The sequence below is a fragment of the Pezoporus occidentalis genome, unplaced genomic scaffold (assembly GCF_034315485.1).
Source record: "Pezoporus occidentalis ecotype Australia unplaced genomic scaffold, CSIRO_AGI_Poc_V1 ctg68, whole genome shotgun sequence".
Classification (NCBI taxonomy): Eukaryota; Metazoa; Chordata; class Aves; order Psittaciformes; family Psittacidae; genus Pezoporus; species Pezoporus occidentalis.
Genome location: NW_026916030.1, coordinates 1,761,297 through 1,778,914, shown reverse-complemented (window position 1 = coordinate 1,778,914; position 17,618 = coordinate 1,761,297). Strand labels below are relative to the sequence as shown.

Below are 17,618 nucleotides of genomic sequence, written 5' to 3'. Positions count from 1 at the left end.
AGTGGAGCATCAGTCAACATCAGGCCAAGGAGAGTCAATGCAAACCCACAATGAGCCCTTCGTCTTGCCCAGCTCGCTGTAGCAGCAGACTGCATCAACACTGAGCCTGCCCAGGTAAGAAACACTGCTGTTTATTTCCTTCCCAGTCACACAAATAACTTGATCCCGTTCCGTAAGCTATTTCCCATTAAACTATTAATGTGAGCATCTTTTTGCAAGGTTAAACATGGCCTGGGTAGAAAGCCACTGTTGAGAGGTGGTAGGGGATGCAGGGCTGGTGATGTCCTGGTCCTGCTGCACTTGCTTTCCCTGAACTGGCCATGGATGTTGCTCAGCCCAGCTCGGTGGGTAGGGTCAGTGTGTGTGCTGCTTGCAGCTCCTGGTAAATCCTTGTGGCATCTGCTTAAGTCTGCTGTTCCCTTGGATTCTGTAGGACTTGAACCAGCACGTTGCATGGCAGCAGCAGAGGGTGTGAGCCAGCGCATCGCGGGGCACCCGGCCACATCCTGCTGCCTCCGGGCTGCTCGGTGTATCCTGGAGCACAGGGTCAGGCCAAGGAGGGGAGGTTTCGAGTGCAAATGATATTCCCAATCCCAAGTTTCTGTGTTATAAGCAAACCGGTGAAGATATAAACTGCTTCCTTGTGTCAGCCTGCACTGGGAGACCAGCGGGGCTCAGAATGTTTTCCCTGGTGCTTTCTGTACTTCAGTTAATCCTGTGGGACGCTTTCCTCCAGCCATTTGAGGTAGAGAGGGTTTCCTTGGTCAATAGGCAGGCTGATGGTTTCGGGAATTTCAAAGGGATGGATGGATCTAAAGTGGAAACAGACGCAGAGGAACAGTGTCACCAGCAGCCCCGCTTCCAGGCGCAGGAAGCAGAGGTCTCTGCTCCCAGCCGTGCGCTGGCTTCAAAGCACCCGCATCTTCTTTTTGCCATGTGAGAATGTCGCTTTGAGCGTGGGGTTTACCGCAGCCAGCAGCTGACTGCCAGGGGCCCTGGCCCAAAGCTGGCTCTGCTCACCACCCAGTGCTTGGGAAACACAGGAAATCCTGCCAGGAGGCAGCCAGGGAATGACCTGTGTTTGGAGGACAATCCCTCCCTGTACCCAGTACAGAGGGTACAAGAGCTGATATTTGTGCCACCCTTTTCTGCTGATGCCATCTCTGGGTTTTTCTAGCCACAAGGTACATCAGGACCACTTAACCTCACCCTTACTGGGTGGGAAGGGGCTCAAGGGACCTGACTCCCAAAGTCTGAGCAGGAGATGGCAGCCTACCTTGGACTGGAAACCCAGTGCTCCTGTAGAGCCAGAGCCTCACCTGACGTAGTTGGACAATTCGCCTATTTTTGATGTCCTTGTTTTCACCAACTGTGGAGAGTAAAAAAACCCAAACTGAAACAAACCCCGAGGGAGAATAAAGGGGATGGAGCAATCCTGCCTGCACAGTCCCACTGCACCCATCCAGCATGCCAGCCCCGGTCACCACTGCCATGCCCTCAGGTGGGTGCTCAGGTCCCAAATCTTGGGCTGGGATGGGGATTTTGTGATGTGGGAATGGTCACTTACCAGCAGTATTTCAGTGGATTCCTCCAGTTCCCCTTCCCAGAAATACCTAGATTTAAAAGAAAAGAAGCATCAGCAAATGCAGCTCTGGCTGCAGCCCTGCTGATACCCCAGGGAGGAGGTTCACTTCCCTGCCTGGTGCTTTCTACACCTTTACAAAGTGATGCTCAAGAAGCATCGCTGGTCCAAAATGCTGCAGTGCATGTGACTGAGCACCCTGGATTCACAGACTAGAGCCTTCTTGGCTGTGCCAGTCTAGAGAGAGCTGCCCCAGGGGACAGCAGGGCACAGGAGCTGGGACTGGGGTGGCCATGTGGCAGGGCTGTGTGGTGGTGGCCCTGCTCCAAGCTTGGGAACAGTGCCCACAGGGACTGTATCACGGCTGCGGCTGAGAAGCTGAGTACAGCAGCATCTTGGTTTTCTCCTCTCTTTCCCTGCAGGAGAGGAGATGCACTTCTCCTGAGTCAGAACTGACCTCTCAGAACATTTATGTTGACAAAAGGCCGTGGGGATTTCATCTGTGTGCTGGGTTCTGTGCGAGGAGGCAATCAGAGGCGTCGCGGTGTCTCTCGAGCAGGAGGAACCAGCTGAAGCAGGCAAGGCTGCGCGAGAGCAACTCGGCTCTGGCCATTGTGGGAGGAATGATCTTACTGGGTTTGCCCCCTTTCAGCAGCCTCAGCTGGGCTATGGGAGAGTCTTGGGGGTGCAGGGGTAGGCTGGGGTGCTTCTAAGAGCACCCTGTTTTAGGGCTTTTTTTCTTTAACCCCTTTAACAAGTGCAGTCCCTTTGCATGGATGGCTGAGGATACCTGCAGAACATGGCTGGTTGTATTTCAAGGTCAAAGATGCTGGTTTTTCCTTCCTGAAAGTGCTGCTTAATTCTGTAAAGGCCAATTTTCTGCTCCCTGTCTTAGCTGCTCTTTAGGTCCTCTAAAAATAGGCGCCACATCCTCAGGCCCATAAATCACCTCCCTCTTTGCTAGATCTCTATGTAGCCGAGTAACCAATAAATAAGTGGTCCCCATGGGCAGCTGGAGCATCTGCACTCCTGAATAAGCTGGGAGCACTTTGCACGGGTGAGGATCGTCTTTACCATCTGCAACAACCAACAGAGCCAGCAGCCTTCTGGAAACTGCCTCCTCTCCCCAGGGCTCGGGGTGTCCATCTCCTCCCCGTGGGGAGCCTGGGTTTGCCTCCTCCATTGGAGAATATTGAGCCCAACTTACAAGGCTGAGCTCTTGGGCAGGATGTTCACGTAGGCAGCCAGCTTCTTATCCATGATGGCCCTGGGTGAGACAGGAGGAGGAGTTAGTGCCTGTCCCAGCTTGCTGTGGCTCAGCACCCACTCCCAGGCACAGGGACATCCCCTTGTGCTGCCCCTGACAGCCAGCAGCAGCTTTGATGCTGGAGACCTGGGATCTGGGGTTATTACCCTGAGGAAGCAGATGCAGAGGTGCCCTATAGCTGGAGCTACTTCAGCTCAGGTCCTTGTGGCGTGGTTCTGGGGGGCACTCCCTGCTGAGCAGGAGGGTTGGGTGTTGCTCCTGGCCTGGAGCAGCACACAGGACCTGTGCCTCATACACTGCAAGGACCCTGCCTGCCAGCAGCCCAGTGCACATCTCCCCATGGGGACACCAGGGCACAGCCACAAGAGCTGGGTCTGGGGTGGATAAAAAGGGGTTTGTCTCCTGGCCATGTATTTATGCTGTCAAAGTGTGCCCCTTCCTCGTGTAACAGATTAAATGTGGAGCTTGTTAAACTAACAACATCAAGATTTTTCTACCCAAAATGTCCTAGAAATCTGAAGCCCAAATTAAATTCCTTCCCTCTGGCTGCTTCTTTTAGCTGTGGGCTGATGTGTTACTGCAGAGCTGCTTGGGTCTACCAGCAGAAGTGATATTTGGGTGATTAAAGAGCCCTGAAGCAATCTCAGGGTGGATTTTGAGAAGAACTAGGTCAGATGTGTTTTCTGACCACAGCAATGTCTGTGCCCTTCTCACAGCGATGGCAGCCCCGTCCCTCATGCAAGCAGCTCTGGTAAGGCACGACACTAGTGCCTTCCCCTTTGGTTTTCCTTAACGCTGGCCTCACCAGGCACTACTTTGCACCAGGTGCTATGACAATGCAAACATTTAACTTCTAGTTGACTTTGAACTGCAGAGAAGACCGGAATGATGAGATATGGGAAGGCTTGATTCAACAACCTGCAAAACTTAACCCTTGAAGAGGAGCAGAAGGAGCCTCCCTGCTGTACCTCACCTTGCAATCAGGGAACGCTGGGCTCTCGTTTGAATGTGCATCAGCTCCTTTGCATTTGTCTGCATTATCAGCCCTGCTTTCCCCATAGAGCTTTGTACCTTGCAACTATGAGCACAAGGCGAAAGTGCCCTCATGGGGCTGCTCAGGCTCTGCTGCAGGTCAGGGAGGATCTGGGAGCTGCCAGAGCACGGGGAGGAAAGCAGCCCTTCCCGACTGATCCCATAACATCTTTCCATCCCAGCACTGCACTGGAGAACCAGTGCTTGCACCCAGCTAACTGGAGGAATTGGGTTTAATGTCTAAGCACAACAAGGTGATGGAGATGGGCTTCTCCCTGCCCATGGCTTGGAGAGGACAGCCATTGAGGAGGCTCTGGGTTGTTTGCTCTCACCATGTGCAGCCAGTGGTAGGCATTTAATGCTTGTAGAGCATCTTGAGTTAATCTGTAGACCAACAGACTGCAGCAGCAGGAGCGGAGATATCTCCCACTGCGTTTGTCATGTCGAACACATGGCACAAATCCTTTTGTTTCTGCTGCCTGCATCCCCCAAGTCACTTTAGTGCAGGAACCTTTTGATTTGAGTGGGTAGCTTCTAATTGCTTCTGCTCTGTTCCAATACGCTGTGATCCCGACTGAGATCCTGAACTTTGTTCTAGCAAATTCAGAGGAAACAAGCGGCCGCCATGGGAACGGGAAGCATCATAAAAAGCTGAATGTGATCAGTGGAAAACGTCTGCATAATACATGATATCTTTGGGCTGGGCACTTGATGTGTGTCCCTGCCTCACAGCAGGCACTGAACTGAGACAGATGAAATATTAATAAGCAGAGAAGCAGGGAAAATGATCTGCACGAGTCTAAGGCAGAACCCAAGGCTGCTCAGCTCTTATGTGAGGTGCAGTGGCCACATCATCCAGCCCAAAGGGGTCCGCTTCTCACAGCAGGCACAGGGGAGAGGGCAGATCTGTGTGGACTGGGGGGGTTCTTCTGAGGCTTTAAAGTTAACAGCAATCCTGATAAACTGGGTCAGAACCGACACAACAAACAAGCTGGATACTGAATTCTACCTGCAGTTAATCCGCTTTCCCAAACATTGAACCCTTTTTCCTTAAAAAAAAAATTTTTCCAGTGGAAATTTCCTTGCAGACTGATCTGTCAGAGTGCTCCTCTGAGCAATGCAAAGGAAGAATAAGCAACAGCACAGGAAAAAGGTGTGTAGGAAAATGAGTGTAGAAGCTCCATGCCATCCTCTACCACCACGCCTCATTCACCCAAACCCCAGAACAAAGGAATAATTACTCCACCAGTAAAAACACAACCACAGTACACATAACTCAGCAATGGGGAGGGATTTCTTTCCCCTCCCTTCCCTGCAAGATAAGGAACAAAGAGTGGAAAACATTTGCAAAGGTGTTGAGATGAAGCGTTTTGAGGAACTGAGGCTCTTTCACCAGCCACGTACAGTTACTCCTTTTTGCAGAAGACACCGAGCAGTGCAGACATTATCCTATTTGAATTTCCTCCTACAGTTGCAGTATTTAAGGTGACACAAAATCCCTTTCAGAAAGCCTGTCAGTTCCTGAATGACTTTTTGGGAAGACAGAGAGGTTTTGGCAAGCAGCAAGGTAGCAGGAAAACAGCACAGGAGGTGTTGCAGGAAACTTCATGGTCCATCATAAACATTGCCCCAGTCAACACAGTCACAGTGCTTTGAACAAACCATCTATTGAAGCAGGGCCTGACAGATGTGTGAAAAACAACCTGCATGCAAAGCAGCATGCAAAGTATCCCATATGTTAAAAGAGGGGGAAAAATCAAGGCAAACTCCTTATTCCCTGAAGTTTGGTCAGCAGAGTGCAGGCTTCAGGTGGTGCCTGAAGTGCCTGTTCTCTTTGCTGTGGACCACTTCTGTCTCATGCTTATTCTCACGGCAGTGTGCTGTGCTTTATCCCCCTCCATAAACACCTCTCCTGCAATTTGTTATCTGTATTGCTCTAGAGAAGAAGAAAGACTCTGTTAGATCAGAGAACATGGAATTGGGGCTTAATCCACCTGAGGACCTGAAGATTTAGGGCCATGGCTTTAAAATGAAAGGCACTGGAATAAACTGAGAATTGGCTTGATGTTACTGCAGCGCTGACTTCAGAGACAATTGCCAGCTTTCTTTTAGAAAGCACAGCTCTTGGTGAGTGGATACATGGTGCAGGGAGACAAGGAGAGCGCAGGAGAAAAGGAACACCGTTTGGGTAGAAGTACAAAGCGCAGGGAAGTACAGAGGCTCTCAAGAGACACGGAAAAGCTTTGTTCCACAAGAATAAAGCTTGCTTTTCCACTTCAAACAATTCCAGCAGCCATCAGGGGAAGTGTCTCTGTACCTTGCGATATCCTTGGCAATCTGCTCGTTGAGGCAGTTGATGAAGGCAATGGAGTGAGTCCCAGAGATGTAGCTGCCGGTGATGGCAGAGTGCAGCTGAAGAGTGAGACTCCTCAGCACCGGGTACATCAGCAACGACAGAGTCACCACCTAAAATGCAAGCCGTGTGAGTGATGATGCCAGGGGAAGGTACTGCCTTTTGTAAAAGCAGGGACTTACCTGTGGCTCAAGGGAAGTCTCTGGCCTTCTTTCAACATTACAGTAATGCTACTCGTAACTTCAGTGAAAACATCCTCATAGGGAGATCCATTCTCCTTCCATGGGGCAGGAAAGGGTGAGGTTTGGAGGCTGCATCAGCCCAGAAGTGCCCAGACCTCTGGGTTACAGACCCTACCACACAGTCTCTGCAGCCACAACTGGTTTTCCAAAGGAGAATAAGGAGGTAAGTCGCCTGTTGTCTCTGTTAAAACACATCTTTCCTGCTTTAGCTGCAGGGTGAGGCATGTCCACCCCTCTGGGAATCCGTGGGGATGGGACCCTCTGCCTCCCCACAGATGTATAAAGGAGAACAGTAGGTCAAGTAGGGTAGGGATCTGCCCATAGAAAACAGAGGTGGGCTGGAGCCTGGTGTGGGAGCAGAGCCCTGGGATAAGACAGTCTGTGCAGGGACAATTACTCTCTCCTGCTGGTGGATGTTGTACAGCCCACCCAGGCTATGACAGACTCTCACTAGCAGGCAAGGGAGAGAAGACTTAAGCACGGGATTTAAGTTCATTTCTTCCTAATTCTCTCATACTAATAGGACAGTGAAATTGCATCCTTTGGGGCACAAAACCCCTAATGGACACAGCCCAGGTCTCTGTCCAATGGGCTGCAGAAAACAGTAACACCTTCTCCATAGGCTGGCAGCGCAGTGGCAACAGGTTGGTTTTGTGTCCATTATTGCTGCCAAGCCCCTTCGCTGCTCTTTGTACCCACATGCCATAAACAGCCACATGAAAATAGACAATCAGCTCAGCAGGACGCTGCAGGAGCAGCAAGGGCAAGGTTAATTTGGTGTGCTGAGTAATGGCTGCAGGATGGTGCCATACCCGGGGCTGCAGCACTCACCCTCTCCGCACAGCTGCTCTCTCTTTGTCTTTTGTCTTGTTTTGGAATAAACAGCATCTGGCCCTTATTCAGCCACAGCGATGAAAAAGGTGCTTATAACACTAAGAATATATTCCTTATTTCCTCCCTCCTTTGTCCTCTGAAAATTCCTTGGGCCCATGTCATAACTTGGGTTCTATTAAGAATGAATTAAGGAAATCTCTTGTCACCACAAGAGCTCATTCGCATTTGGAACATGACGGATGAGCTGTATCGGTTGTCTCCTCTTTTCCAACCCATTTGAGGAAATGTTCTTTGTTATCACAAGGGTTCTCATAAGAATTTTTAGAGCTGCTTTTGTGTTTTTTCCCCCACTAAGCCATTTAGCAAATATGATGCAACAAATCCCAGGAGCTACTCAAGAGAGTTAAAACAAACAGAAATATGCTGGTCTATGTATTTTTCCAGATTAGAATGTAATCATGCTCCCTGCTTAGCAAAGAAAACATAATCTGACCTGTTCAGCACGGCAATCATTAATCTCCTTGGAAAATGTAAGTGCGTGGGATGGGGAAATCCCCATGACCATTTGCATTGAAGAGCGACCACTCTCTTGTGGGCATTTTGGGTGGTTTTCCCCTTTTTTTTTTTTTCTGTGAAGAAAGATAAAAGCTGCTCTTTTGCCCCCAGATGATTGTATTTCCAAAGGATGGTGCAAAAATGGAGTGAAACGACCTGATAAACCCAACAAACCCACTGCCAAAATGTTGACCAACACTGAGAATCCTGCTGTCAGATGTAAGCATTCCATCGAACAGCACCGAGCAGCAGAATTCCAGCCGAGTTTAGAGAGACTGAAACTTCTGCAGGATTTCTTTTGGCTTCGCTGCACTAAAACCAGCCTCGGCGTTTAAAATCACCGCGCTGGGGCTTTTTGCCCGGTTTTGGTGAGGTTCTGTCAAAAAGAATACAAACCCCAAACGCAACCTGTGGCACTCCCGAGTGTGCTGTGAGGTTCCTGGCGCGAGTGGGAATTACTCCTCGGGACCTCCCTGCGCTCTCTGCAGACTGAGTGCGTTCCGCCTGCACCATCCTCTCCCTGTGAGGTTGCCGTGGTCCCTCGGGCCGGCGTTCAGGGCGCTCCCATCGCATCCCCCGCTCCCCCCCGATGGAGGGACCCCCCTTACCAGCAGCAGGGCGGCGCGGCCCGCGCGGGGGCAGCCCTGGGCAGCGGGCAGCAGCGGGCAGCGCTGGCTCAGCCCCTCCATCTCCGCGGCTGCCGAGGCTCCCATCGCTCCACCTGCGCTGCCCCGAGCTGGGAGCGCTGCCCGCAGCCAGCGCTGGCTCCTCCTCCTCTTCCTCCCCTGCAGGCTGGCACCCGCCTGCCTGCCCCAGCGTGGGGCTGAGCCATGGCCCAGGCGCCAGCACGGGGTCCCCATGGTCCTCCTGCATCCCCATGGGCTCTTCCCTGCCAGCCCCAGCCCTGGCACCCAGGCTCCCTGCCTGCCCCTTGCTATTCCTCACCCGCAGAGCTGCGGTCCCCCAGAAATGGGGTCCAACCGCAGCAGGGGTAAACGGACACCCGAACATGGGTGCTGTTACCACAACTGCACCAGCATCTGCTGGAGGAATCCCTCAGCACTGGGATCCCCCAACGCCATCTTGTTGATGCCACTTTTGCTTCATTTTCCTGCCTATAAAAAAAAGTTATTTTCTCAGATTTCATACCACTGGGGCTCTGTTCTCTTTGAATACAAACTGTGAAGAAGCTGCCGATCGTTGTCGTGCTGTTTGGGCCCAGAACGCTCCCGTGAGCAGCCCAGCACAGAGGCTCCATTCTGTCACCCTGTGACTTTACTGAGTTACCTCAGTCCTCACAAGCTATTAGGGAAGCCCATGTATTGCACAGCCCTTGCATCAGCAGCCTGAGCCTGGGCTCAGATAGGGCACTGAAGAAGCCTTGGGGAGGCATCAAAGACCCCCGAGCTTCGCAGTATGGCAATAGCCACGTATTTGCTACCCTCAGTTGTCTCTCCTCTTGTCCACGGGCTGAAAGTGACGTTTGTCCTCTTCTGCTGTGAAGCAAACCCTATGTTTTCCTGCAGCGCGTCCCACCATGAGGAGGCTGAGCTGTCCCCATCACTGCGAGAGGGGGTCCCAGCACTGCAGCCCCTTCCCAGCCCGCGGCACCCACTGCACAGCATGACACCGCTCTGCCCCTCCGTGCTGGCCGCGAGTGTGGCCCTGGAGGGTCCCAGTCCAGTGCCGCTGCCCAGGCTCGCTCCGGAACGGACCCCGGTTGCCCCTAGCCGCCATCACCGCCCCTCAGCCGCCATCACCGCCCCTCAGCCGCCATCACCGCCCCTCAGCTGCCATCACCGCCCCTCAGCCTTGGCCCCGCCCCTCCCACTCCTGCCCAATCAGCTTGCGAGGCGGGGCGCGCCCGCCATTTTGTTTACGGCGGTGCGGACGCGAAAGAAGCCCTTAGCGACGGCGCGGCGGTTGCTAGGGGCGGGGCGATCTCGCGAGGCTTGGAGGGCGCGCCAAGATGGCGGAGGCGGTGTGGGAGCTGCTGGAGCGGGCGGCGCGGCGGGCGGCGCGGCTGGAGGAGCTACGGGCCCTGCGCCTCGCCCTGCAGGCCGTGCCCCCCGCCGCCCTGCGCGCCCGCCTCAGCGCCGACCACCTCACAGCGCTCTTCGACCTGCTCGGCGTCAGTGACCGGTGAGCGCCGCACCGGCCCCGCGGGCCTGCCCCGGCCCCGCAGCGCCCTGTCCACCCGGTGGCTCCCGGGGCTGCCCCGTCTGCTTCCCCGCCCTGCTTCAGCGCGGCGGCTCCGGAGCACCCGGCGGCGTCCCGCTCCTGAAAGGGCTCTTTTCTGTCTCTGTGCCGCCCAGGGAGCAGGTGGCTGCGTGTGTTTCCATCCTGGAGAGGCTCCTGCCGGCCCTGGACCCGGTCTATGTGATCCAGAACCTGAGGGAGGAGCTTCAGAAAGGGCTGTTCCACCCCGATGACTCCGTGAAAATCCTCTCCATAGCTCAGGTACAGGGGTTTCCTCCGGAAGGAGGGGACAGAGCTCCGTTTTCAGCCAGGCTGGGTTAGTCCTAACCTGTTACTGTTGTTCCATGTCCTCATGAGTGGCAAAAGCACTGCAGCAGGTGGTATATGCAGGAGTTGTGCACTTACACAGTCATGGAGCTTTGGATAAATGCTGTGCAGTGTGTTGGTATATAACGCTTTGGGATGTATCTGTTCAATGTGACATCTAAAACTATGTCGTGACAGCAGTAACTTGTAAATGAATCTCCTTCCACATGTGCTGGATAAAGCTCTCTAAGCCAGCACTGGTAGCAGGTGCTGTAAGAATTAAGTGCAGCAGCATTGCGATAGTCAGGATGCTTTGAACGGTCTTGTGGAAGTAATGAAGACTGGGATGTAGTAACTTGACACTTGTTGCGTTAATTTAAAAGAACAGAATCAGGGAACACTGTGGTTTAGAATAGGCTTCAAGAGGTTTCACATTCAGCCCCTCTGAAAGCAGGCCCAGCTTGCAGCAGGCTGCTCAAAGTGTTTGTCCAGTGGAGTTCAGAGGGGCTTTTGACATGATTCTGTCTGTTGGTAGCTGTTCTAGTGCTTGAATGGCCTTACAGGAGAAAAAGCTGGTTTAATGTATTTCGTCTTCCTTTTTTCCTGTATTTAATCACGTTTAGGTCGGGAGGATTGTTGAAAATTCAGATGCAGTTACAGAAATTCTCAACAGTCCTGAACTGTTAAGGCAAATAATAAATTGCATTGGTGGGGAGAGAATAGCAGTGGCTAAAGAGGTAAGTGCTGCTTGCTTTCTTCCTCTACAAACTGATGTAGACACCACACAGAACACCTTTTCTACTGTGTCTGAGATCATGACCTCTGCTATTGTTTTAATAAAAAATAGCTTATGTTGCCTTAAAGATTCTACAAACAGGCAGGTGCTCTGAGCCTGGAAATTACTTAGATGTGATAGAAAATTTACATAGAACTGTTATGTCTCAGTAGCTGTTTATGCCAAAGTGAACTCGGAGCTGATTTTGGTGCCAGAGACTCGGGTCACAGTAACCATAAGCAGCTCCCCTTAATGGAAAGTCAATCACAATTAAAATTTTAGGTGTAGAACTTGCTTTAGTAAGTTAAGAACATTGAAACTAAGTCTGACTGTCTTGTGGCTTTGCTTTTAATACTAAGCTCTTGTTTTTGCTTCCAGGCCATCAAATCCCTCTCCAGAATAGCACAGACGCAAGATGGTTTAGAGGCTTTGTTTGTGAGCAGTTTGTTGAGTGACTTGAAAAATGTCATGGCAACAAGTGACGTTGTTCGATACCGAGTGTATGAGGTAGGGATGTGATCAAGGTCAGCCTTTGACTGGCGTGATACTGTGGTCCTCTTGCACTAGCTCTGCATTGCTGTGTTTTATGGCTTTTATATTAGCATGCATCACTGGTTTACAAACTTCCCTTCATGTCTGCGTTTTGTCAAGACAAGAAAGGAGTAGGAAGAGTTCAGCAGTGTTTGCCCTCCAATAATGACATAGCTCTGTTTACTTCACACTTCCGTAGCATACTGTTTCCATCTTCTATTCTGCAACTTGTGTTGCCCAGGGCGTTGGAGGCCTACACAGAGTTAATAAAGACACAGCAAAATGTTTGCTTCTCTGAAAGCAAAGTAGCTGCTATAGTCTCTTAAGCTTTGGGTGTGAAGCTTTGAAACTTCTGGAGGGAGGAAGAGACTGAGAAGAAAGATGCCAAATGTGTCAGTCTAAATATGTATTGCAAAGGAGAAGTAATAGAGTTTAGCCAGCTTAATGAGGATAACATCTGAATAAGAAATAACTTTGAGCAGAAATCAAATATATGTGTTATAAATTTGGAGCTCCTTATGAACTTGTTTAAAGCAAATATCTAAGTTAACTATGAAAACGTCATGAAATTCTGTGTTTAATACAGATAGTCAGCATTATAAGACTTGTTTGGCTGTTACTGTGAATTGTTATCTCTAGAATGTTTTTAGAATCCATCCCTTTTTTTGTTTCCCTCTGCTCTTAGTTAATTGTTGAGATTTCTTCAGTGTCAGCAGAGTCCCTAAATTACTGTGCAAACAGTGGATTAATATCGGAGTTAATTGGCGAGCTGACTGGAGATGACATGCTGGTCAGGTATGTTGGAAGTGAGTTTGTCAATGAGATTTCCCCCATTTATGTTTGGATTTTGCCTTAAGGGAAGAAAACCAGTTTGTTCTTAGTCAAAGAGGGCTTCAAAACGCCATCTGAAATAGGCCAAAATACGTGTCTGTTACAGGGCTACATGCATAGAGATGGTGACCTCGCTGGCCCATACCCCACACGGGCGTCAGTATCTTGCTCAACAAGGAGTTATCGATAAAATTTCCAACATCATTGTTGGAGCAGAGTCTGATCCGTTCTCAAGCTTCTATTTACCAGGTAACATCATTCGTTTCTTGCTTCCAGTGTTTACTGCTTGCTTTAGTCATGAGTTAAACTGGGAGGACTGTCAAGCCTCTGAAAGCTCATGTGAACACTTGAATATAAATATATATGCTGGATAGATATGAAAAATGCTGAAGGACATTCTAACACATGAATAATATTACTCATTAACAGGGGTAGTACAGGCAAGACCTGAAGAGACTGTGCTAAAGCTTTGAAGTCTGTGTTATTGTAGCCTTTTTTTATCCATGATGTAGCAGCTGTCTGGAATTCATTGAGTAACTTCCAAAATACTCTCCTGTTCCTTAGCTGTCCTTATTCTGATGCATTTCACAAGGATTCAGTTTCAATAGCTAGCACTAGTTTAGCTGCAAAAAGATCTTAATGTATGTTTAATTTTGCCATTGCTAAAGTTATTGTGCCCTCGCCCTGAATGCTTCTTTTTTCTCTTGTTCCCTCAGGATTTGTTAAGTTTTTTGGGAATCTGGCTGTTGTAGACAGTCCACAGCAGATCTGTGAACGATACCCGGTCTTCATAGAGAAAGTCTTTGAAATGGCAGAAAGTCATGATCCGACCATGATTGGAGTGGCTGTGGACACACTAGGCATCCTGGGATCAAATGTGGAAGGCAAACAGGTTTTACAGAAAACCAGTTAGTATCTGAAAGTTGTCAGTCGTTGTGTTGGTTTGGATTGGATACTTCTCTTTCTACTGGTGTCATCAGCCTCTTGCCATGACTAGAAAACCATGCCTGCTCACATAATGATGCTTTCTGTAAAGGCTGCGTTGTTTTCTTTAATAGGAAGATTGAAAGGAGATGCTGGACTACTTGCTTCAAATCCAGTCCTTGATTTTTTAAGTGGAAATCAGTATTAGCAGATAGCTATTGGAGTATTGTAAATGGGACTGAAGACTTCTGATTACAAGTGTGCTAGGGTCTGTACTTCCTGAGATGGCTCGGTTGTGACACACAACTTCCTTTCTGGAAATGTTTGGATAGTCTGAAGAATTAATGTAAAAGCTTTGGATCTGTCTACCTTAGATCCTTATGAAGCAAAGAGACCCTTACACTGCTTTTGTGGTAGTAGATCAAGAAGTTGCCATTCTCAGGTGTAATGTACAGCACTCTACCAGTTGATGTAGTATAACTGACAGGTAACTCCCTACCCCTGTAGAGGTCTGTCTGAATTAACTAAAATCACTTTGTTTTTATGTTCCAAGGAAGTAGATTTCAGAGTCTGTTGAGCAAAATAGGGCACCAGGCAAAGAATGCCCCCACGGAGTTACGCCTTCGATGCTTGGATGCGATTTCCTCTCTTCTTTACTTGCCTGTAAGTTTGTGGTTTGGTTTGCTATCTTTTAAATCTACAAGAATGAAATTATTGTGTATCTGACTGTGTGAAGACCTTTTGCAGCATCAAGCTTAGGTAGAAGTGGGAGCTTTCTAATGTTCCAAGTCATTAACTTTACTGGTTTGAATTTCTCCTGTTTGTTTGCTTCAAGTCTGGAGTTTGTTTATAAGAAGCCAGGTGTTCTGAACTCATGTTTATAAAACATGAAGTCAAAACATCCTTGGCAAGGGAATGAGAGTCAACAGTTTAATATGATATGGTTTTAATAGGATAGCTCTAAATGAGTGAATAAGCCATTTCCATTTGTCTGGCAGGGCTGCTCTCCAGCACAGCACTTCTCTTGTGTATCAAGATCAATTTATTTAAATGTCTCCTCCAAGCCAAATGAAATAGAGAAAGCCATTTCTTCAGTCATGGAAATATGTTGAGAATTTAAACTATTTGAGTTTAATCTGCTAGTGGCTTACTGTAAATAATTTCCTTAACTATTGAATGTACACTCAAGACATGAAAGCTTTTCAGAATCCTAATGAAACTCTTTCTGTACGTGATGCATGTAGCCAGAGCAGCAGACAGAAGACCTTTTAAGAATGACTGAATCCTGGTTCACATCCTTGTCTAGCCAGCCACTGGAACTCTTCAGGAGCATCAGTACTCAGCCATTCCCTGATCTCCACTGTGGAGCTTTACGGGTGTTTACTGTAAGTGCTTTTTGGTTTTAAAGATCAGGTAGTGAGTTGTAATCCTTTGGATGTTTGAGGTTTTCTAAGTGAATGCCATAGACCCCTTCTTGAAGCCCACAGGGGGTCAGAAAGAAGTCCTTTTTCATTATGCCTTACTTGTGTTCACCATTTAAATAATGCATCAGACATGTCATGTCTGTAATGCTTATTGCCTTATGAATTGAAGTGTGGGGAAGCATCAGCCATGCTCTAGGGTGCTGCTTCGATATCAGAGGCACTGCTGTGATAATTCACTTAACTTGAAAGATAAGCACTGAGCTGTACTTATTTTCCAGTACAGTTAAACCCTGCTGCTTGATTTGAGTGGTGGTTGTGTAACTGCTGTTTAGAATGAATAGGCCATTTAAGTTTTCCTGTTCTTTGGCTATTGCATAAGTGTACTCTATAACTGTGTTTTGGAGTTTTAAAATGTTTCCCTCTTTCCCCCTCGCCTTCTCTTTTCATGTTTAGGCTATTGCCAACCAACCATGGGCCCAGAAGCTGATGCTTGACAGTCCGGGCTTCGTGGAGTACATTGTAGACAGATCTGTGGAGCCTGACAAAGCCTCAAAGGATGCCAAATACGAACTGGTCAAGGCCCTTGTAAACTCTAAAACAATTGCAGAAATCTTTGGGAATCAGTATTACTTGAGGCTTAGAGCTTATTTGCATGAAGGCCCTTACTATGTTAAGGCAGTTGCTACTACAGCTGTGGAAGGAGCAGAGTAATGTCACTGGTGTCTTGGTTCCCCTTGCAAACCGTGTTACTGAAATAGGTGTAAAGACTCCCCATGCCGGAGTCTCTTTAAATTGTCTCTTTAAAGGAACATGAAGCACTTCAACTCTGAAATGAAAGTCATGAGAGCAAATCAAAACCTATAGGGCACCGTGTATTTTCCCATAGAATGTCATGGCAGAAGTTCTCTGTGTACTGCTGTGAGCCAGGTAACCAAGGTGAGCACTGTCAACTGCTGGCTGGTTTACTTGGCAGAAACGATTGGTGTTTGGTTAAACTCTTGTTGGGTTTGGAGTTCCTGTTGTGTCTTCTCAGTCGATCACAGTTCAATTAAAACCAAACCAACACCAAAACACCTCAAGGTTTGTAGCCTCAGCTGCTGCCACAATTTCTGTATTTGTTCTTATATCTGCCAAAGTTGGCACTTGCATGGAGCACACTCTTCCAGCCAGGCATATTCTGTCAAAGCCCAGCTGGTAAGAATGAGCTAGTAGCCTTCTGTCCACAGGAGGGAGTACGAACTGGATTCTCTCCTATTTTCAACTTGCTGGGTGTGAGTTGTGCTTGAATAAATAATCCTAGATATTGTTTACACTCTTTATGCTGAGGATGTGGGGTAGGAAAAAGCTATTAACCCTTTAAAAATAAAGGAATACACACTCTAGTGTGTAACAACCAAATTGGGAGCTTTGGCTCCCTGGCTGACTGCGGCTGTGTATGGCAGCTCAGTTTACTCGCTTGAAAGGAGCGTGAGCTCTAGCACTGCAAGTCTGCTTCAGAACCAAATCTGAAATTGTTTACACTATTTTTTAACTTTTTTTTTTTAATTTTAAGGGTTATTTTTAAGAAAAGTACTATTTTAGTTGCCTGAGTTAGACTAAAAGGGTTAAGAACATAAAGTTTTCATGTTTAAGGGCATGAACTGAATTAGGAGTACAAAATGTAGTACGTTACCATGTTGTCATCGTCTTTTGAAGATGGTCAGCTAGCTGCTGCTGAGATGCAAGCTGGACACTAGTGACATGATGTATCTTTATCCATAAACAGAGACCATGATATACTTTATACAGAAGGTTTATATTATTTTTTGTTGAGGACATAAGAAATCTAAGGAATAGTTTGGGGGGGGAGCATAATAAAACATGAAATTACTACTTTTTTGCTTATTTTAGTAGTGTGTCTGGTCAGGTGTATGTCTATGGAAATGACTTGCCCTGTGTCCCTGCTCTGCCAAGTGAAGCAGGATGAGCTACTCGTGCAGTAACTCTCTTCCTGCTTGTAGTAACTTTGACCTGCAGCAGAGGTGATGGTATTGCCTGCCAAAATTTGCTGGCAAGGAGTCAAAGTGGGCTCGGAAGGCCAAGGTAGGTAGGTGAGGAAGTTCCCTTAAGATTAAATAAGCTGTTGGAATGGAAGTGATCTGCTTTGTTGCTTCTGATCTAAGATGTATAAAAGTTGTCATCCAACGTTATCCTGCTGCTGACGCTTTCATCCTAGATGTGCATAATAAACATCTGCTAGTGAGAAATGTGGTACATCGTGTCTCATTTGTGAACAGAGAGAGCTCAGAACCTTCCTGCATCCAGCAAAATATGAAAGCACTAAAAAGGATATGAAACAGAGTACAGAAGTCCCGAGTTTGTGCTTGTATTGGACAACTTAGCTTTGTTGGTTTAGGTGGCTTTGTGTGCTGGTAGCTCTGTATGAGCTGTGTGCTCAAATCTCAGTAAAGGAAACTGATGTAGAAACCTTTTCTGCAATTCATGAGTCTCTTCCATGTGTGTTTTCAGCTGTTGCCTTTGAAGGCTACTCTGTGTGCTAAGTCTTTAGCATCTGCTTTGCATGGTACGTTTGCCAAATACAATGTTTTAGAATACACAGAGATGCCAAACAAGGGGATTTTTGTATGTGCACATATGCTTTCTTTTGCTGAGCTTTGAGCTCAACATTCCAATTAATTGGTCAGGTGCTCACCCCTTACTACATGTAGTTCCCCCCTCATCCTGTGTACTGCCAGATGGCTTATGGGTTGCTGTATCTTGTAT

At 48.2% G+C, this 17,618-nt stretch overlaps 2 protein-coding genes across 4 annotated transcripts; one reads left to right on the top strand and one right to left on the bottom strand.

Moving 5' to 3' along the window:
• Positions 1-115: 115 nt before the first annotated feature.
• LOC134175351 (protein CutA homolog) lies at positions 116-8,740 on the bottom strand. 2 transcript variants are annotated; one of them, XM_062641178.1, is made up of 6 exons: positions 8,474-8,740; positions 6,199-6,347; positions 2,790-2,849; positions 1,568-1,613; positions 1,320-1,369; positions 116-812 (listed from the first exon to the last, which is right to left on the bottom strand). In XM_062641178.1, the coding sequence occupies exons 1-6, from the start codon at positions 8,723-8,725 to the stop codon at positions 710-712; spliced, it is 660 nt and encodes a 219-aa protein (XP_062497162.1). In that variant the 5' UTR covers positions 8,726-8,740; the 3' UTR covers positions 116-709. The 2 variants fall into 2 exon arrangements, with proteins under 2 accessions (XP_062497162.1, XP_062497163.1); XM_062641179.1 differs by lacking the exon at positions 2,790-2,849.
• Positions 8,741-9,819: 1,079 nt separating this feature from the next.
• Positions 9,820-17,101, top strand: PSMD5 (proteasome 26S subunit, non-ATPase 5). Of its 2 annotated transcripts, XM_062641518.1 has the most exons (11): positions 9,820-9,859; positions 9,947-10,007; positions 10,181-10,325; positions 10,994-11,107; positions 11,524-11,652; positions 12,362-12,471; positions 12,614-12,756; positions 13,224-13,415; positions 13,985-14,094; positions 14,676-14,816; positions 15,309-17,101. In XM_062641518.1, exons 1-11 carry the CDS (start codon positions 9,835-9,837, stop codon positions 15,564-15,566), a joined length of 1,428 nt encoding a protein of 475 aa, XP_062497502.1. In that variant the 5' UTR covers positions 9,820-9,834; the 3' UTR covers positions 15,567-17,101. The 2 variants fall into 2 exon arrangements, with proteins under 2 accessions (XP_062497502.1, XP_062497501.1); XM_062641517.1 differs by having other exon boundaries at positions 9,820-10,007.
• The last annotated feature ends 517 nt before the right edge of the window (positions 17,102-17,618 follow it).